The sequence below is a fragment of the Phoenix dactylifera genome, chromosome 5 (assembly GCF_051530095.1).
Source record: "Phoenix dactylifera cultivar Ajwa chromosome 5, Ajwa_hap1_PhDact_Kaust_v1.1, whole genome shotgun sequence".
NCBI lineage: Eukaryota > Viridiplantae > Streptophyta > Magnoliopsida > Arecales > Arecaceae > Phoenix > Phoenix dactylifera.
Genome location: NC_143194.1, coordinates 6,450,598 through 6,472,256, shown reverse-complemented (window position 1 = coordinate 6,472,256; position 21,659 = coordinate 6,450,598). Strand labels below are relative to the sequence as shown.

General features: G+C 39.5%; 3 protein-coding genes across 3 annotated transcripts; 2 read left to right on the top strand and 1 right to left on the bottom strand.

Annotated features, from left to right (window-relative positions):
• Positions 1 to 1,387: 1,387 nt before the first annotated feature.
• Positions 1,388 to 2,538, bottom strand: LOC149753439 (uncharacterized). Its single transcript, XM_089931127.1, has 2 exons — positions 2,277 to 2,538; positions 1,388 to 1,855 (listed from the first exon to the last, which is right to left on the bottom strand). Exons 1-2 carry the CDS (start codon positions 2,511 to 2,513, stop codon positions 1,388 to 1,390), a joined length of 705 nt encoding a protein of 234 aa, XP_089787253.1. The 5' UTR covers positions 2,514 to 2,538.
• A 3,173-nt stretch (positions 2,539 to 5,711) lies between these two features.
• Positions 5,712 to 17,367, top strand: LOC120111649 (Signal recognition particle, SRP9/SRP14 subunit). The gene is made up of 4 exons (XM_039129344.3): positions 5,712 to 5,904; positions 6,004 to 6,072; positions 16,854 to 16,947; positions 17,041 to 17,367. Exons 1-4 carry the CDS (start codon positions 5,833 to 5,835, stop codon positions 17,115 to 17,117), a joined length of 312 nt encoding a protein of 103 aa, XP_038985272.1. The 5' UTR covers positions 5,712 to 5,832; the 3' UTR covers positions 17,118 to 17,367.
• A 147-nt stretch (positions 17,368 to 17,514) lies between these two features.
• Positions 17,515 to 20,797, top strand: LOC120107735 (prohibitin-3, mitochondrial-like). The gene has a single exon (XM_039121162.3). The coding sequence runs from the start codon at positions 19,711 to 19,713 to the stop codon at positions 20,569 to 20,571; it is 861 nt and encodes a 286-aa protein (XP_038977090.3). The 5' UTR covers positions 17,515 to 19,710; the 3' UTR covers positions 20,572 to 20,797.
• Positions 20,798 to 21,659: the final 862 nt, after the last annotated feature.

Below are 21,659 nucleotides of genomic sequence, written 5' to 3'. Positions count from 1 at the left end.
GCACCGCTGGATGCCCGGTACTCCATCACGTACCACGATGGACCATTTAGTGGTTCTACGTGAGTCATTGGACCTTTTGAGCATCGATGAGGTACGTATCATATTACCATTTGCTTGTGTTTGTCAGTACTTTTAATATGCGATATAGTATAAAACTGAAATGGACCTTTTGTTTTGCAGGTTATTTGGGATCCCCATCATCGGCTTCGGGGAGATCGCCCATATGTTGATATCGTATTTTTTAGTGGCTCCATCAAGTGCCTTGATATCGTAGAACCCTATCATCCAGAAAGGGTTCTTAGACAGTTTGGTCGTATTCAGACCATCCCTCGAGCGCCACTAGCCCCTATGCGAGCCAACAGAGGTTCCACAGCAGGCTCGTACCGGATACATTACTCCTATATGGATCAGCTTTGGGAGCGGTGGGAGGACCACGTGCTGAGCCAGGCGAGCAGGAGCCACCCAGTTACCCGGCCATCAGACAGCGTACCGGGATACATGGAGTGGTATCTCCGTATCACGCACGTTGCAGTTCAGCCTCCTCATCTGCGCTCGAGTACTCATTCTGGAGCTAGGGGAGGTCATGATGATGCTGACATGCACCGGCGGCGTATTGCAGATGCACTCAGTATCAGTACCGACATTGTACGGATGGGTCCCTCAGAGGCTACGTCACTAGGTGCCGGGCACCTATTTCATGCTATTTGTCAGATGCATCAGTTACTTCTGGGTGATGAGCCTGGCCCGAGTACAGCACCCTCTCATTCGGATCCAGCACCCTCTCATTCGGACGTACAGCAGTACACGCGTCGACGACGGCGTCATAGGGATTGATGATGGAGCCTTTATTTTGATTATGTAGCTTCGACTTTTTTTTTGTGTAATTTGAAACTGTTGATATTAATGAAAAATATATATTTTTGGTACATTTACGTGTAATCTTTGTAAAGCCTGGCCCGTTCTATTTTACACAAATATAACAGTGCACATAACAATCAATCTAACAATGCGAAGACAGATATTTTTTGATTTATATTGATGATGGAGTTTCACAGTACATGACTCTAAGAGCCCAAAAAAATTTACAACTTTCAAAAATTGTACATATATAAACAATCAATCTAACTCTACTGTCTCGCTAATTATAACATTAGGTGAGATGCTCTCTTTGAACTGTTGAATCCGGGCTTCATATGAATTTTCCCATCCGGTAGCACAAGGAAGATGATATTTTTGCCAGTTGGTCGCTACTGGCGGAACGGGATGTCCCGGCAACAAGAACACCTTCAAAATTAGAAATAAGAAAATATTAATAGCTACAAAATTATAAATAAGCAAAATTAAATAAGCAAAATTAAATATTCGCAAGTGTTGTGAACGTAGTACCTCAACAAAATAATTTCCATTTACGAATCCGATAGCGATTGCGGGATAGAAGAGGTACTGGCACAGAACGGAGAGGTAGGAAGGTCAGACATTGTTGCAACGAGAGATGGTATAGGACAACATTATAGCAGGATGCTATAAGATGACCCATGTCCGGCATAGTCATCCATCTGTCATATGGTGGACAATCATCATAATATGATAATGCATGAGTGATCTCAGCAATCGTCCCTTCCACACCATATAATGTGCGATAGTGGTCCGAATGACATTGCAACTCTTGCAATAAATCCTTCCTAACACGCACCCAGTCATCTTCTCCAAATCCCAGTAAGTCAGCTATTGCCCTAAATCCGCAATTCCCATCAGCTTTTACATCCTTGATATGCTGGATGTATGGTCTCAAGGCAGAAGGAATAGCATCAATATAGATAATGGGCGTATGTGACTGGGCTCTAGTACGAAAAACCTGCAAATAATATCAAATGATAGAAAATATGTAACAATGGCAGAAATATCCAAATAGTTATCCGTCTCAGCACATCCCGTACCGGCACGGCACGGCACGTCCCGACATGTCCCGTATCGGCACATCTCGGCATGGCACGTACCGACATGTCCTGTATCGGCACATCTCGGCACGGCACATCCCGTATCGGCACATCTCGGCACGGCACATCCCGTATCGGCACATCTTGGCACGGCACGTCCCGACATGTCCCGTATCGGCACATCTCGGCACGGCACATCCCGACATGTCCCGTATCGGCACATCTCGGCACGGCACGTCCCGACATGTCCCGTATCGGCACATCACATACCGGCACGGCACGGACCGTCCCGTAGACGTTGTGATACCTATTGTAAGGAAATAAATATTTGGTACTTACCTTTTGCTTGGGCCGCCTCTTTTGAATCTGAGTAGATGGATTGCGGATGGTAACTTTCTCAACACCAGGTGAATAACTATCCTGTCCAGATAGAACCAACTCAAACGCAGACGGGTCACGTCGAGTAGACGTATCAACCTTCATTGAAGCGCGCCCACGTGAACCGGTCTTCCGTTTTGCAGGCTCTAAAAGAGGTGTACTATCTGGACTTGCAATCTCTCGTAACTTCTTGATCATCTGCAATTGAGAAGCCCCATCTAACTTCTTAAATCGTAGCGCAATCAAATCTAACTCTGCATCACAACTCAACTGAATTGGCTGCACGGGGGGGGGGGGGGGGGTAGGCAGAATATCAAGTTTCCTCCAATGAGGATCTATGCAGTCGAGAGGAATGGGCCGACCTTCCACCCTGTACCGCGCAATCTGGTGAGCACATGGTATACCATGTGTGCGTCGAATAGCGCACCCACAATTTGAATCATCAAACCCAACTGAATTGGCTCGTTTCGATTGGGCGAGGACATGATTTAACGCACTTATAGATATGAAACCTCGCAACTCTTTGAATTCAGCTGGCTTGAAGTTGTGCTGCACTACCAATAAACTCTTCTCCAATGAGGCTTTAACGGAGCTGTGCTGCAACTCAATCAATCCATGTATTCTAGTCCAAGATGACTCGAAACTTCCTTGGCTTGATCCAAGCTGCTTTTTGAGCTTTGCATGTGCACTCTCGACCCTAGTAAACAAATGAAAGTTAGATATAACAATTGAGGCAAATTAAAATTAAATGAGTCTTTATTTGTGATACCTATTTGTCGTCACATTTTCGTAGTGCCTGCATGTATCCGTCCACGCCGCAACAAATCTTTCCTTGTATTTGCTCAGCCAAGTATCTGACACATACTGTAGTGCATCTGGATAGGTACCGAACTCTCTCTGCAGTGCACTCCAGCGATCATTATACTCGTCTTCCGTGGAGGACAGCACTAGTACATTCCAACTCATAATAAATTTATCCCATTTCTCCTTCAATTCGAAAATTTTTTTGCACTTGGCCAAAACATTCCTACTAATATGCCATCTACATAATAAATGTCTAGCAGTAGGAAATACCGCATTCATCAAAGCCAAGTCTCTATCTGTAACAATCAACTCAGGCAAAACATCATCAGCTATGACACTGCGCAATCTCTCTAATGCCCAAGTATAGCTTTCTTCCCGCTCAGAATTTAAGTATACAAAAGCAATTGAAAATGTCATGTCAGTAGATGTCACCCCCACAATCTCTAATAGCGGAAGACGATACCTATTCGTCTTGTACGTGCAATCCATTATCAACACACGGGGAAATGCACGGAACAAATCAATGCTGCCAGGGTGTGCCCAAAATAAGTCATGCACAACATCCGTATTAGTACAATTCCTATGCCACTCAATATATTTAGCCTCTGATAATTTACCTAATAGATGTTGCATTTCAGACCTCCCGGCTTTCTCTACAACCTTAAACCGTTGACGTACATTGTAGATAGTCTTGATAGTCGTAACATTGAGGGCATCTCTTTCCTTCAATGTGGATAATATGTCCTTTGGACGAACCAAACTCTTCGACATATCCACTAACAATTCCGTCTCCTGCTCAGATAATCTCCCTGCATATGAGTGCCCCTCCAGATTCTCTGCAGCGGGATGATTGTGCACTCCACATACGACCAGTAATATCCAATCATCCGCAGTATCCAATTTCTTTCCTCTTAATGCAAAAGGGCATCCACACTTCTTTGTCCCACAGGCAGTCTTTATTCGCTTTTCTTTTTTGGTTCGGTACGTCCCACCCCTCTCACAACCTAACGTAATTCTGGGTTTCTTAGAAATGGTACCTGCATCGGATGATTTGATTACAACAACAAAACCATTTCGCCTCCCAGCTTCACGACACCAATTACACAAGTCCTCTCTACTCTTGAAGATCTATACATTAAACAATTTATGTAAGTACACAGTTGTAAAAATAGCTCGCTAAACTAATACAAAATTGCACAATACATTATAATACCTCGTAAGTTGTAAATTCGCTTGTGTAATCCAGTACAAATTCTGATCCAATTATACTCGATTCGGTTGTAGCATAGCCCTACATATAAAATAATTTATCACCAAGAATTAATGAATCAGAGGATCTGTTCGGCACAAAATTCAGCACGGCACGCGATTTGGCACCAGAAGCCTTCTGTTCGGCTGCACAGTGCCGGACAGAAGCCTTCTGTCCGGCACTGTGCAGCCGAACAGAAGGCTTCTGTTCGGTTGAGGGTTGCCGAACAGAAGGCTTCTGTTCGGCACTGTTCAGCCGAACAGAAGCCTTTTGTTCGGCGATCCAGTGCCGAACGGAGCACGAACCGTGAAAAAAAAAAATTTCGAAACAAGGTGGAACACGTACCTTTGCGGCCGATTCTTCGTCCCAAATCACTAGTTGCTTGTCCATGCTTCGAATGGGGCTTAAATCTCCTTCAAAGATCGCCTAAACGATGTAAATGGATCGAGGGGTTTAAGGGGGGGTTTGAGGGGTGTTTTTTTTTTTCTTTTCAAAACGAAACGGAGGAGGAGGAAGGGGGGTGTACTAAGAAAATTTCAAGGGCAATATGGTAATTACACTAAAGGTTAGTTTGGGTATTTTTTTTTTGGTTTTTGGGGGGTGTCCTTAGCAATAGGGGGGGTGTATATAGAACCACCCGCTATTGAGGCTTAGGAATAAGTACTAGAAAGCATCAATTGACTACATCCTCACATCCTTCAACTAGTTAGAGGCTGATTCATCATTTATACTTAATAGATAGATGTGCAAAAAAAAAATATTTATAAGATGATTACGATGAAAGATAAAAAAATAATTTCCAAATTTTATTTTATTTTTTAATTAAAATAAATAAATTTCTTATTAATTACGTTAGAAGAATTGTTATATTAGAAATATTTATGCAAAAACAATATTTTATGATGGCACAGAAATAAATATAAATTTTAAAAAAATATTTTCACAAATTTAAATTTTTGGAAATATATTTATAAAAAATTCTAATAAAATTTTATATTTAGATCCAGGTGGAAGTGAAACTGCCAAAGAAAATCTTTCATATTTTGTTACTGTCAACACCCGATCTCCGAATGATGAGAAAATTTACCATTAACGTGACTCCTTGATAACATAAAATTTGCCAGACGATCCTTCCGTTGGCTCCTTCTCCTGTGCTATCATCGCTAAAATTTTACAAATAAAGACACACTATTTTGGGAATTTAACAAATAAAAAACACTCCACTTTTTTTATTTTCATGTTCATTTCATGAGAGCCGCGCATAATCATGAACATGGAAGTCCATGTATCAGACGGCCTTGATCTATCGTTACCAATCAATCAGAATATTCTAGACCCTCCCCTGATCCTGCGGAGCACCGTACCTCCATTCTCCTTCCTCCTCTCCAGGCAAACAAAGATCCAGGCCGCAAATTGAGGGTTCAGGGTTTTCGTCACCCAGCGCCTCCCAAATTTCTGATTCCAATGGTTTACATCGCTTCTTGGGACGAGTTCGTGGAGAGATCCGTGCAGCTCTTTCGCGCGGATCCCCAGTCGGTATTCCTCTAAATCCTATCTTTCCTTCTTTTTAATTCCTCTTTCATTTGATCTCTTCTTTTTCTTGTTCTTTTGATTTTAATCTCTTTGATCGAGTAGTCCCGGTACGTGATGAAGTATAGGCACTGCGACGGGAAGCTGATCCTCAAGGTTACCGACAACCGTGAGGTGTACTCCCAAACCCTCTCGCAATCTCTTCAAAATCTAGGGTTTATTTTTAGTAATTTATTTAAATTTTGTAGTGAATTGGAAATTTATCGTGCAATTCTCTATTAGATTGATTGGCTTGCCCGCTGAGAATAGAGGTGTGAACAAATTGTATGACAATTCTTGATTCTTATGGAATTCCCGGATGGGTCAATGTCACGTTGATTTGGTTTACGATGGCTGCATCACAAACTCGTATAAATAGTTAGGAGGATGAGTGTTCTAAATTTGAATCGGGTAAGTTGAGATAGGAAAAGTGAATGCATGGCCTGTATATGATGTTCGTTTTCTCTCTGTCCTAATTTTGATTTGTACGATTTGATAACATACTCTTGGACATCTCATTTATTTTGCATATATATATATATGGGTAATCATTTAGTCATGATTTGGAATGTGAGCATTTCCTGAATTTATATACAAAATAAGGGGCATCGGTTCTTGTCCATACTTTATACTTATGTGTTTGCCATCAACATCCTCTAAAAGAAATTGACACAAGTCAGTTATCTACCCATGTTCTGCTTATGATGGAACTGAACATGATAATGTAAAGGTTTATCTCACCCATATGTATAATTGGTTATGTATATACTATGCTTTCCTTTATCCCTATGATCATTTCAACAAAGGTTATCATGAACCATGAAAACCTTATCAAATGCTTTTCATATTAGCTTTCTGAACTCTCATCTTTCTGGGATTCATCAATTTAACTTTAGACCTCCATCCCCATGAAGGTTGTCCAAAATTTTCAAATTTTAGCATTTGTTCTTTTGTTTCTTGCGGTAATACATTAGTTAGGAGCAAATCCCATCATTTACTATCATGTCAAAATTTATTTATCTAGTTTTGGGATCAAATATGCATTTTAGTAAGGCTTTCTAATGAAAATGTTTCATCAATTGAATAAAAACAGTCTTTTCTAACAAAGTTCTCTTAGATATATAATTTTGTTGAAATCTTAACTCCATGATCATAGTTATACAATGACACAAATAATATACTTCCATCTTTGTTAATGAGAAAACTCTAACAGTCTATGTCCTAGGTAACGCATTCCTAATGCCCTCATTCTATCATGCTTCACACACCAAGAAGCTCTTGGCTTTTTAAAGTTAAAGGTCAACTCATTAAAGACAATTATGAGGAATAAGCTACAATTTGACCGTTGTCCCCCTTCCATCATAGCATATTATTAGCCTTAACTCATTTTGACAATTGTCTCTAGTTTGCAACAATTATTAACTGTCAAGCATTGTTCCAACTATTTGGTTGGTTTTATGAGTCCTCGACTGAGTATTCCTTTGAAGCTATATTTAATGTTACTTCAAGCTAAATGTAACTAAGTATTCTTTATACATATAGGGTGCAGTTGATACACATAGGGTGTAAGGAGAGGAATTTACGCCCATACAAAAGTTATTGTTGGTGGTTGAAAATTGCTAATCCTAAATTGTGTTATAGAATGCCTAACATTCCTACATACGAAAAACCACATGTTGGGCCTCTCCTCTATGCATCAAAACTTCTTGGTACATATAATTTTAGTGACATGATATTATGTACTGATTTTCAGTGACTTGATGCATAGACAAGGGACCGTCAAACATGTGACTCTCTCTCTATCTCTCTCTCTTACATAGGCATTTTAGCCTGAAAGATCACATCCACTAGCTTATGTTCCCATTTTCAACACCAAAGATATAATTCTGTTGTGAGTGCAAAGTCCTTTTCTTATACTGTCTGTGTATTATAATTGCTCTCATATGCTTCTATGTGTGTGTGTGTGTGTGTGTTATGTATATTGGCTTCTATTTGATGAAAGTTTTAAACTAACTGTATGTATCAATTATAATATGTCATACTGTGTCACATTCCTTAAAATATTACCATGGACAGCAGTTAGTCAACTGGACAGTATGACAATTACAGATTAACTGTGGTAGGTGCTTTGAACGGATTGAGATTTAATTCTTTTTCTTGTAACGACATCAATAAAGAAAAGATTGATCTAATAATTAAACAGGATAATATTATGATCAAAATAATTGATCAATAGAAGAGTTTGCAGAAGCTAAGTGTATTGTAGCTTGTTTTTGTTGAAGTTTGTACAATGAAAATATGAGCATGAATATAATGAATCTTTAGAAGCTAAAGTTGTCAGAGTTGTTGAAGCTCTTTTCTGTTGAGAAAGGGTGGGATGTGGGTTGAAGAGCATGATGTTTTGGAATGATATTTGGATTTTGGAGTTGTATTCATGTACATTCAGTTAATGTTGATATTGGGTTGGTGGACTTGCTTGGATGGTTGGAATGCGTCGCTTCACATAGAGATTTGAAGAGGATTTATTGCATGTGTTAGTTACTGTTGTTGATGAGCCATGTTGCATGCTCCCTGATATGAACATCCCTATGTAACATCCTTGGGTCTCGGTAATTGCTGATAAAATTTCTTGACTATACCACAACCATAATCATCAAAACTTATCTTGACTATTTGGGGTTAGCTTTAAGAATCCTTGTTCATCAAATGTTCCTATTCTAGGAAACATACGATGTTATTTCAAGATTCTTAGTGTCCTCTCTCAAGACCGTCAAGGGTTTAAATGTCCTTCCTCAAAACTGTCATCCATGTCTCTTAGTCTTTCCTTCTTTTTTGTACATCCTTCAACAAAGATTGAAATACAACACCCCCCCCCCCCCCCCCCCCACACACACACACACACACACACACAAAACACCTCTTTATACTGGAAGCCCCTGTGCATACCCATACAATTTCAATTAATTCTGCAGCACTTTGTTCTTAATTGGTATGATCCCTACATCTTCTCTAATATATTCATTTCTCATTCTATTCTTTTGTTATCATGCATCCATCTAAACATCATCAGTTCTGTTACATTCAGCTTGTTTTCCTGGACCCTTTATATTGCCCAACATTTTTGGCTATATAATGTTGTAGGTCTATCATTGTTCTATAAGTTTCTTACTTGCCAAGATATTCCATAATCACATGATACCTTAGAAGCACTGTTCTACAAAGTTCTGTTATGATCACATGAAAACATATTTGTTTTCATCTATCTTTCCATTATTTTTCATATAACAGAGCTGATTAGTGATATCTTTGTTCTCCAAAGTTTGAGCAATAATAGGTAGCCTTGCATAAGTTTTCCATGTGAATCCCTGACACCCCCTGATTGGCTACTGCAGGGCTAGGTACCTGCAATCACGAGGAAAACCGGCCTTTCCGGTTCAGCTAAGGGTCATAGGAAGCAACCTTTCAATTGTGCCCTCCTACATTTTTATTTTCTCTTGCTCCAATTTCCTCTCCTCTGTCTTCCCCTTCCCACCTTGTCTTTCCTTTCCAACATTGATCCACTATCCTTCTAGTTTCTGTGTTAGGACCCCTTAACAATTGCAAGAGGTGGGAGTAAGATACCTTCCATGCAGCAACCTAATCTAGATCAAAGATCATTTAGTAGGTAATATTGATTCAATTCCTTTTCCTCGTTTTGTAGGAAGGATAATTTCAACTTCTGCAATGCATTTGATTTTCCATGATTTGATATTTACAAGTGATGATCAGATGCATTAAAAATAACTTGCATTCATAAAGTTTTAGTTGATAATAATTATTTCTAGCCTTCTCTCATAAATAATTACTTGTAGCCAATTCTACATCAAATCATCAAATTTGAAATTTTGTTCCCAATGATTATGGACGAATGAAGATAGAATTTCAAGATAAAAATGTGGAAACTTGTTTATATGGAGTTGGTGGGGGCTTTTTGAGTTCATCACACACACACACACACAGAGATTTTCTGAGGATGGTTCTCTGAGTTTTTAGAAGACAGATAGTGAGAGAGAGGTGGTTTCAGAAGAGACGTAGATGGGGTTCAGAAAGAGGAATAAAAAGGATTGGGCTTGCATTATAGCAAGATAGAAATGAGAAAGATAAGGGAGGGAGGGAGAGGTAGGTTTCCTTGATGTAGAATTTGGTTGAGGTAGAGAGATTGACAGACTTTCTTCTTTTTCTTCTTCTTCTTCTTCTTTTCCATTTCAAAAGTTGGATGGGATTTAGAGGGTATAGTTGTAATGTTTCTCACATAACCAGACTACCCAATTTCTAAAAGAGTGGTTCTCACATAACCAGACTATCTGATTTCTAAAAGAGCGGGAGACCATGTAGAGAAGATAGGCATGGCTCCATAGCTTTTTCCCCTAAAGTTTTATTTCATATTTTCAATTTAGCATATCATTTGTTACTCTTTTGCCATTCAAAATTATAACCTATGCAAATAATATATGCCATAATACTTTTTGCAAATTTTAAAAGCAAGTTTTCTTGTAATTAGTATAAAAAGGAATAGGCTAACTGCGAATCCTTGGTGCAGTTGTACGGGTTTACCGTGACTAGAAATACACTTGTTGCATGCAGTAAGGAACTCCTAAAGCTTATAGCTTCTCTTGCATAAATGTCCTTAATGGTTTTAATGTAACTCTTATATAAATATTTCCTTCATAAATCCAAAAAATTTCCCTTCTTGATATCTGTTGTATGCTTTCTCCAAGTCAATAAAGAATGTATGCTGACATTTTCCCCTCTAGAAGGATATCCTCTGTTGATCTTTGTTCAATTACCCTTCCTATATCTGCATAGAATGAATCATATTTAATGATATAAGCAACTTTATTGATTTCCTTTTTCCTATTGAAGAAATTACAATTTTAATAAAAATTAATGGAAGAGATTTGGACTTGAACTACAATAAAGCACATGAATTCCTAATTTCTTTTGTTTGATTGTGAGTAAAATCTTCTTCTATTACTTAATTTAAATGAGGCTCTTATGCTTGAGTCATTTAAAATATGTATTTTAGTTGGGAAACTTCTTTGCTAATTATGGTTACAAGAAAAAGGTGATTATGCGTAGTTCAACAAGTGATTTTATGAACAGGTAATGCATCTTTATTTACTTTTGTGTTTGTGGAAAGAGTGGATGCTAGTGGATGTTTTTCAGATGATTTAGTAGATCCTCAAAATGGCGGTCGGTAGTTACTAGTTTTATTCGTATAAACTAGAGTTGGGCACTGGGCCGGGCCGCCCATGGCCCGGCACAGCCCGGCACGAGTACCGGGCCGTGCCAGGCACGGCCCATTCAAGGGGGCCGGGCTGGGTCACACTTTTCTGGCCCGCGGGCCGAGCCCGGCACGGCCCATTAGGGCTTGGGCTGGCACGGCCCGCGGGCCAAGCACGGCACGGCCCGCGGGCCAAGCACGGCACGGCCCGCGGGCCAGCCCGGCACGGCCCATAAGGGCCTGGGCCGGGCACGGCCCGCGAGCCAGCCCGGAACGGCCCATAAGGGCCTGAACCGGGCCTGGGCCGGGCCAGGCACGGCCCGTCTCCCTTAAAATAAATGCTTCATAAATTTTTTTTAATAAATTAATAAATATTGAAAACTAAGGATTTATAAATATAAAGCTACCTTAATGGTGGGGGGTTTGGCATAGACCCCTACCAGTTTATTAATTTAAATCAAAATGGTACATGAAGGGAGGTTTAGACCTTGGTCTGACCTCCAGAATACAATAAGAAAGGAGAAAAAATAGAGATGACTCACTTTAACAATTAAAAAAATAAAAATGTACAATTATAAAAAATTAAGAAATCTTACTAATCATCAGTGATTCAGTATTCACTATTCAGTAGTGTTTGTATCATCATCATCAGAGGATGTTGTATTATGTCCACCTTTATCTTGAAGTCTCGCCTCAGCATCCAACCAATCTTTGAAGTAGAGAAGCATCTCAACCGTTTCGCCAATCATCCTATTTCTCTTTTCGTCAAGAACACGCCGACCTGCACTAAAAGCGGATTCCGATGCTACCGTGGACATCGGCACAGCTAAAATATCGCGTGCAATTGCAGACATAACAGGATATTGATTTTTAACACTCTTCCACCAAGATAATACATCCAGACTCTCTATTTGATTTTCATCATATGCAGACTGAAGATCATTTCGTAAATAAAATTCTAGTTCACTACTTAAAGATGAAGAAGATGAAGATGAACTTGAAGCATGTGTGTGTTTTCTCTGTGCAATGAATGAAAAAATAGATGACGAACGAGAACTACTAGAAGAAGAAATAGAGCTTTGTACGGAGAATCTAGATCCACGAATTTTTTCATCATATATAGCATAAATATCATAAAGAAGTTGTTTTGCCTCAATTTTAGCAGGTTCAGGATCTTGAATAATATTTTCACAGTATGCATCAAGTAAAATTAGCACGCCATTCAATTTAACTCTTGGATCAAATACAGCAGCTAAGTTATGCATAGGACATATCTTGTCCCAATACTCATTCCATTTAGATTCCATTTGTTCAATAATAGGCATTAAAACATCATCATATCTATGTTCTGCAAATTTTTGACTAATTATATATGCTTGTTGTAAAAATGAACATGAAGTTGGATAATAAATACCAGAAAGAACATTGGTAGCATTATAAAAACTAAGCAAAAAATCTTCGAAAATTTTTTCTTTATTCCAATCAGTTTCAGTCAATGTAAAGCCTAATCCACGATCATTAATATATGCACTTAATAAGTTTTTATATGGGTATGCATCATGTATCATGCTATATGTTGAGTTCCAACGAGTAATTACATCAAGTTTAAATTTTTTAAAACGTTTACCATGATTTATACATAGTTCCTTAAATTCTTGAAGTCTTGATCTTGAAGCATGAATAAAAGAAACTGCATTTCTAATTTTTGAAATCACATCTTGAATCATGCCCATGCCAGCTTGAACAGAAAGATTTAAGATATGACATGCACATCTAATATGCAATAAATTTCCATTTAACATGGGATGCAATGAGTCCTTTAATAATGTAACAGCAGAATTATTATTAGATGCATTATCAAAAGTAATAGACATAATTTTATCATTAATATTATATGAACATGCAGTTTGATAAATGACATTTGAAATTTGTTACCCAGAATGTGGAAAATCAAAAGCACGAAAAGCAAGAATACGTTTATTTAATTGCCAATCATTATCAATATAATGAGCAGTAATGGCAATAAAACAATTACTACCTACAGATGCTGACCAAATATCAGAAGTTAATGAAATTTTTACATTTAAAGTAGAGAGTGTTTCAATTAAACTTTGTCTCATTGCTAAAAAGTTAGTCATAGTTACTCTTCTAAATGTACGCCTACTAGTTCTTTTGTAAGCAGGTTATAGGTTTAATTGAACATATTCTTCAAAATTAAAAGATTCACATAAACTAAAAGGTAATTCATCCTTAACTATCCATTTTACAAGTGCTTTTCTTTGATTTTCTTGATTATATGCAAAATTACCTACAAGTGATCCTCCTTGTATATTAAGGGTACTTTGAGTTTGAGCATGAGAATCATGCATCCTATGACTCTCTTGATGTCTTTTTAAATGGCCTGTTCCCCCACGACTACTACAACTATAAAGTTTGGCACATTTTTTACATTTTGCTTTCCAGACTCCATCAACCATAATTCTATCAAATTCATTCCATACAGCACTAGTCCTCTTACGAGAAGAGGTTTGATCTTCACTCGGTTCACTAGTTCTAGAGAAACTAGGAACATGGGGTTGGGGATTAGTTTCTTCTCCCTCAGAAACAGGAGGAATGCCAAAATGACTTTCCTCAAAAGATGACATATCTAAATTGATGAATTCAAAAATAAAAACTAACCACAAGGAGGAATTGAGTAGAGGGTCAGAGGGCAGAGGCAGAGCCGAGATTCTGAGCTTCCTCTTGTGCTCTCAACAGGAGTGACCTTCTCTTCTCAACAGGAACCTCCTATTGTGTAGCACTTGAACACTTGCTAAATGCAAACTAAAAATTAAATTGCTAGAAGAGCACTTTAGAAGAGAGAAATAATAGTAGTAGAGAAGGAGAGAATAGTTGGTTTGGTGTGGTGAGAATGAGGGAGGAAAGGGGTATTTATAGGAGTCCAATTTTTTTTCCCAAAATACCCCTCAATTTATAGGAGTCCTAACGAAGCGGGCCGGGCCAGGCACGGCCCGTTTAGACCGTGGCCCGGTGGGCCTGGGCCGGGCCGGCCCGGCACGGCCCGATGCCCATTACTAGTATAAACACAGAATGACCTTATAGTGTGGAATGCATGGTTCTCATGAAATTCAGTGAACTTCCACCAGATGATTCTGCACCACTATTTATGACATTTGCAGTGGGTGTTCTAAGAACTGATTTGGAAATTATCTTGTTCTTTTTTTATTTTTTGGGATTTTTTTCGGAGACTGACCTATGCTGCCATTAATGCTCATCCTCCATCAGGGAAGATACTTCTTCTATCCTCATGGCAAGGTCAACTTTGGAGTCATTGCTATCAAATGCTTAGTTGCTTCTGCCAGATGAAGGGGAGAGTTTAGTCGTAGAGAGTACAGAATGATGTCATTTGTTGTGCTAAGAAAACAAATGTTTGAAGAAGATTTTAGGGAGATCTGTATTGTGGCAAAGCTCTAAACATAATGATCTTGACAGCCCAGTTATCGCTGACATTGCTGCATGATTAGAATAATTTGTACATAGCTGCGAAAATTGTCTGGCAACGTCTTGTATTATAGTGTAACTGAGAGAAGCTAAATGTGTACAGAGAAAAGAATGAAGGTCTTAACTTCAATTTTCACTGATGGGCACATTTAAGATTCTCTTCGAAGATGACTCATTTTATTTCTTTGAATATGATTTATAGATTCTTCTTTCTATAATGCACTATCCTATTTTCAATCCAAGGTTCTCAGATCCTTAATTTGCCTTAACAGTAAAAGCATGGAACTTGCAAGTTTTTATCTTGACATATCGAGCCTGAAAAATTATACAGATACTTGATTACTGGAATTCAACTTAAGAAAATTACATGATTACTATTCTGTTGCATTATTTGCTCTGACAATCTAGTTTGTGGAACTTCAGTCATCAATCATGTGCGCTCTTGAGCATGAACTGTTACATTTACATTTCACTAAAACAATCTAAATGTAACAATTTCTTTTGAAAATCATGTTTAACATCAACTAACCTTATATTGTTTTTACTCATCATTCATTGATGGCAACCAGCGTATGCCGAACCGGTCCGGCCAGCTACCGGTACGGCGGAGCCGTGGAAACCGGTACAGGCCGGTTCCTTGCCGGAGACGAAGAAGACGAGGAGAAAAAGAGGGAGCGCGGGGAAGAGAGGGAGGGAGCCCACCTTCGGCCGCCATCGGAGAGCCGCGGAGGGGCGTCGGAGGCCGGTGGGGGGCGGCGGAGCCTGGCGGGGGGCGGGGGAGCCCGCGGGGGCTCTTTCGAAACAGTGACGCGGCCGCGTTTTTTAATTTGGGGAATTTTTTAATTTAGGGATTTTAAGTGAAGTCGGCAAATCGGTTGCCGACTTCACTTAAAAATTTCCAAATTTTTTAATTTGGGGATTTTTAAGTGAAGTCGGCAACCGATGTGCCGACTTCACTTAAAATCCCCAAATTAAAAAATGCGGCCGCGTCCCCTGTTTCTTTCGAAACAGTGACGCGGCCGCGGCCGCGGCCTCCGCAGCGCCCCCGCGGGCTCCGCCGCCCCCCACCGGCCTCCGACGCCCCTCCGCGGCTCTCCGATGGCGGCCGAAGGTGGGCTCTCTCCCTCTCTTCCCCGCGCTCTCTCTGGTTCTCTTCTTCTTCCCCGGTTCCGGCGGGGAAGAGCTTCCCGGTTCGTACCGCCCGGAGCACGGTACGAACCGGCCCGTACCGGTCCGGTAGGCAACCGGTACGCCTACCGAACCCGGTACGGTGGACCTTGATGGCAACCATTCTCTTCTACCAAACTTAACAAATTTTGAAGCTAAAATTTTACCATTTTAATCTGTAAGGAGGAGGGATGGCATTTTTTGCTTGGAATTTTGTAATGATACACAAGCATTGTCAAACAATTCTTGAATCTGTTGAAGAAGTTTACAGTCATTCTTCATTTTATTTTTAGAATTTCATTTGCACTATTTTGGCTGTTTTGCGTTTTTTTATTTTTTTGAAATCTTTGACTATATTTTATGGATAATCCATGCATTGTTGTGCATTTCATTTTTTTATTAGTCTTTTAAAACAATTTGCTAAGTTCCACCTTTAATTTGTTTTTTCCTATTGTTTCAAATTCATGCTACTAGTTCTTTTTCTTTTTTTATCATTTTTGTTGATGTAAGTGATTTTCTCAAATTTCTCATGAACATACACCCTCTCTGACTTTATATCAGATACACAAACTTCTATTGGGAGACAGTGCAGGTTTTTGGATACTCTAGAAAGTTTCACAAACATGGTCAACAATGGGAGCAATGTCTAATGAATGCTATATCTACAATGCCGTTTAATATATCTAGGCTCAATATAACTTCTGGATCTATTTACAGTGGCAGTGGAGTACACCTTAAAAGTGAAGAAAGTAAGCATTAGTGAAACATGTGCCATTTGGTCAATTTTGGGAATTTTTTGCTATTAAATTTGTGAATTCTTTTTTTATGTGTATTTTGTAAGAAAAGTTGTATAATTCTTTTTAAAATATGTTAGGCAAGCTTTAGTTTGCATGAAGTCTATTTTTGCATCAGCATTCACAGTAACCAACCAAGTAATCTTCAATGTATCCTAGGTTCACTGATACAAAGAACATGATATTTGCAGTGTCTGAAGTTCAAGACAGACCAGGCCCAGGATGCAAAAAAGATGGAGAAGCTCAACAACATATTCTTCACTTTGATGGCCCGTGGCCCTGATGGTATTGTTCCTTGATCACATCCTAGTAATGCTTGCTAACAAAAAGTTCACTCATTTAAGGTTTTGCACATTGGTTTTCTTCTTGATTTTGCAGCTGACATATCAGAAGTATCAGGCAAGGAACAGGTGGAGCAGCAGGCTTCGAAGAAGGGGAGGGGAAGGAGGCAGTAAAACTGTATTTGTGTTTTGCCCCCTCATAAATGAATCAGAAGATCAGATTTTGGTTTTCTTTGGTCTCTTACACAAAAGCAGGCCAATTATACCCTCAGTCCAGAACAGGGTTGGAATTGCTTTCAGTTACCATTTTTGTTAAAAATCTCATGGATACTAAACATCATCGTTCCTGTTTAAGCCCCCTAGATTGCCCATTGGGGGTGGTTGCGCTAGCAAGGCAAATTTAAGTACGCAGAATTGTTTTCAATTTTGGCCCATTTTCCACCACTTATTTTTTTTGATGCATGCAAATTTGAGGTTTTTCTAGTGTTGGTGGACAGGGGAAGTTGTTATCTTCACCAGCAAAAGAAGAGACATTTTCTTCTGAGAACATGCCTTGCTTTGGATCCTCAACCCTAGATTGGACAGGTACCATTTTGTCTTATGGATTTTCTAAATACTTTTCGGTTCTAGACGGAGTCATGAATATGAAATGAGGTTAAATATGGAGAAGAAAAGCAAGACAGGAAGGTGCAACTCTGAAACTAGAGGGACTTGAAAAGAAGAGGCTGATAGATGAGGGGTAAAGAGGGAGCAAAAGTCCTCTCTTGTAATGGGGAGATATTTTCAGTTGGCAAAGGCTTCACTGATGATCGTGCTCTTTATCTCTATATTCAATATCTCTCTCTCTCTTTATCTCCTGTTCTTTGGGTATATTCAATATCTCTTTATTTCTTTATTCTCGTTTCTCTATTTAATATTTTATAAGAATTAAGAGGGTCAGAAAGCTGCCTATTTGAAGTTCATCATTCCATGTAAATGAATGCTAGTTCGGTAGGTGGCAAGTATAGTTGTATCTCTGGAGTAGATGTGCACAAGAACCCAATGCAGCATGAAGGGCTTAAACTACTTCAAAGATAGCATCATAGACGTGCCTCCATCTCTCAGGCCACTTCTCAATATCATTCTTTATTATTTTATTTACTTGTTAAATTATTCTACTACCGGTTAATGAAAGTTTTCTATTCACTAATTATTTTATTCTGAATAAATTCTACATCAGATATTTTATTATTTGTTCTAATATTTTCAACATCTTTATAGGCAATTCGAATGGCAAAAGAATAATTGCCCGCCGAATTCTAAAATCACTATTTTTGACTTTGAACAAATTTTCATATCTACAAAAATAGTAATTATTTGACTTTCCATACAATTTCAAATCTAGATCAAAGTAATGATAGAAGTGAAGCTTGTAGTAAAAATATACTACATTTTGCATTTTGTTGCTGTTATGCCAGAGAATAGGACTGAATCTCATAATTTTGCTTTTACCATTAAGGCTTGTGTGGATCGTTTGACTTTTTTTTAATATAAAATTATTATGCCCTAGAAGGTGTATAAATGGTGAGTCAAGTATGAAGCAACAAAGTATTCTAATTTTCATAACCTCTCTCTTTTAGGTTATCATAAATATATAAATAGTGAAAAAAAAAGCTTTAGCTAACATATGAGCGGTATGAAAATATATAAAAAATATTTATTCTACGGACCACTACCTCTTGCATAAGCAATTGGCTTATTTTTCTTCCAACAGGCAGCTGTGAGGTGGGATGTTCAAAAGCCCTTCTAGTCTAAGAACTAAAGGAAGGGTCATTATGGTAGGCCTCTGTTGTGGCATAAAATTTACCATTTTCATGAAAATTGTCTGATTGTTTGTTCTTATGGGGAAGATTTATAATAAAATTTTCTAGCCTACTAGCCTCTTTCGGGCTAGTTACATGGTACTGTTACAATGAGCTAGAAAATTTCAAATTGAACATTATTGCAAAAACAAGAAAATCGAACTCCTCTTTTTCTGCAAATTCTGAAAATAGATAGAATTTTTGAAAATGTCAGAAAAAAATTGTCCACTTTATTTTTGTCCTTTGACTTTGGGCCTTCTTGACGCTGAACCAAATATTTCTAGTTTATATCTAAAATTTTAGGTTATTATCAGTTTTTATTCCATTGACTATTTTGGCTCAAAGAAGATTTCAATAGTCATTAACCCTTTCGTTGAGAATAGAAAAATGTCTCTCGGTCGAACTTGTCAAACTTCTTCCGGGCTCCACCATTTTTATCTTGCTGCTTGATCTAACCAACCTTCTCAACAAACACCATCTTCCCCTAATCTTGTATTTGGTTTACGATCTCATTAATCTCACTAAATCGTTGTTTATAATACTTTAAAGAAAATCTATCATATTTTATTACTATCAATACCCCCGACCTCATAATCATGAAGAAAATTACCATAACGTGATTCCTTGATGACATAAGATTTTACAAATAAAAGACACTTTTTTGGGGAATTTAACAAATAAAAACACTCCATTTTTTTATTTTTGTGTTCATTTCATGAGGGCCTCGCAAAATCATGAACATGGAAGTCCATGAATCAGACGGCCTTGATCCATCGTCACCATCAATAAGAGTATTCTAGACCCTCAGCTGACCCTGCGGAGCACCGTACCCCCATTCTCCTTCCTCCTCTGCAGGCAAACAAAACGCCTGACCGCAAATTGCGGGTTTAGGGTTTTCGTCACCCGAGCAACAGCGGTCGATCGAAATGGCGGCCGGCGGCGGGCAGGCGGCGGCGTCGTTCCTGACGAACTTGGCCCGGGCGGCGATAGGCCTCGGCGTCGGCGCCAGCCTGGTGAATGCGTCCCTCTACACCGTGGACGGCGGCGAGCGCGCCGTCCTTTTTGACCGGTTCCGGGGAGTCCTCGACGAGACTGTCGGCGAGGGAACCCACTTCCTGATCCCCTGGCTCCAGAAGCCCTACATCTTCGACATCCGCACCCGCCCCCACACCTTCACCTCCAAGTCCGGCACCAAGGACCTCCAGATGGTCAACCTCACTCTCCGCCTCCTCTCCCGCCCCGACGTACCCCGCCTCCCCACCATCTTCACCTCCCTCGGCACCGAGTACGACGAGAAGGTCCTCCCGTCCATCGGCAACGAGGTCCTCAAGGCCGTCGTCGCCCAGTTCAACGCCGACCAGCTCCTCACCGAGCGGCCCCACGTCTCCGCCCTCGTCCGCGACGCCCTCGTCCGCCGTGCCCGCGACTTCAACATAGTCCTCGACGACGTCGCCATCACCCACCTCTCCTACGGCGCCGAGTTCTCCCAGGCCGTCGAGAAGAAGCAGGTCGCCCAGCAGGAGGCCGAGCGGTCCAAGTTCCTCGTGGCGCGCGCGGAGCAGGAGCGCCGGGCTGCGGTCATCCGTGCCGAGGGAGAGAGCGAGGCTGCCAAGCTCATCTCTGATGCCACCGCTGCTGTCGGCACGGGGATTCTCGAGCTCAGGAGGATCGAGGCTGCAAGGGAGATCGCTGCCACCCTCTCCAGGTCGCCCAATGTTGTCTACCTTCCTGGCGGGAACAACATGCTGCTCGGTCTCAACCCCACGAACATGGTGCAGGGCCGGTGATATACTGGCCTTTTCTGCTTTCTTCTAGTTTACTGCTACTATTCCCATTACTTCCCTGAGAAATTAGTAACTGATGGATATCAGTCATGAAGCGTCTTGAGACTTGTGGAAATATGAGGATCTTCTGGATAAATTTTGATGGTCATGGTAATGTCGACTCGATGAGTGAGATCTTGTTTGTTTGGTTGACACTATTAAATTTAATCAAATTTGACAATTGCTGGAATATAGGTTCTCTTGGATATGGTTAAAATATGCAATGTTTAGAATTGTCCCTAATTATTTTGATGGTTTGATAATTCGATATGATATTCATGTTCGCTTGGGGATTTGGAATAGTAAATGGTAGCATTGTCATGATTCCATGTTCTCGTATTCCAAAATGTGTGTGTGTAGGATCATGGTTTATTAATTCATGGACAATTTCTATTAGTTATTGCTGAATGAATTTGTGCTACAAGATGAAAATGAAATTGGTGTTAATTTTTTGTGCTTTCTCAAAGAATAAGCTTACAGTTGCATTATTAGATAGAATGCTTTCCTGTTTGCTGTTTGTTATTGATACATGACATATGAGGATTTTGCATCCCTACACTTGGCCTATTTGTTATCTAATGAACTTCCGCTACCTCTTTAAGAAAAAAAAGGACGAGGGAAAGGATTTTCTCATGAATGATACAATATGATGCTGGAATTATCAGTGTTTGCTTGTATTTCTTCTCATACAATTATATTACCTGTTTTTCTCCATCATTCTTCCTTGTTGTCCTTCATGGTGTTGTTTGCCTCCTTATTCTTGTTTGATTTGATAGACTTTTAGATATTAATATTTGGATTTTGTCTGATGACAACATTCAGAGTAATGTTTTATGCAATGTTTTTTCCGACTTACCTCTGAGAAAAGAGAATCATGGAAGTACTAAGCAGATTAATAAATTTTGACTTGTAAAAATTATATTATATGTGTTATCCAATATCTGTTTACATGGCAGCACAAGCTACATAATTTGGCCCAGAAATATTTATTGGATAGAGTTGAAATCTGGTTTGGGGCGACCTTGCAGTTATTTTTTGCTGATATAGATCAG

What these genes read in the sequence shown, in the direction of transcription:
- LOC149753439 (XM_089931127.1), bottom strand. Translation starts at nt 2,513, where the DNA reads ATGATCAAGAAGTTACGAGAGATTGCAAGTCCAGATAGTACACCTCTT. An exon ending in AGAGGCGGCCCAAGCAAAAG is followed by an intron (nt 1,856 to 2,276) that starts GTAAGTACCAAA and finishes TATTATTTGCAG; the next exon opens with GTTTTTCGTACTAGAGCCCA.
- LOC120111649 (XM_039129344.3), top strand. Translation starts at nt 5,833, where the DNA reads ATGGTTTACATCGCTTCTTGGGACGAGTTCGTGGAGAGATCCGTGCAG. An exon ending in AGGTTACCGACAACCGTGAG is followed by an intron (nt 6,073 to 16,853) that starts GTGTACTCCCAA and finishes TGATATTTGCAG; the next exon opens with TGTCTGAAGTTCAAGACAGA. An exon ending in GATGGCCCGTGGCCCTGATG is followed by an intron (nt 16,948 to 17,040) that starts GTATTGTTCCTT and finishes TTGATTTTGCAG; the next exon opens with CTGACATATCAGAAGTATCA.
- LOC120107735 (XM_039121162.3), top strand. Translation starts at nt 19,711, where the DNA reads ATGGCGGCCGGCGGCGGGCAGGCGGCGGCGTCGTTCCTGACGAACTTG.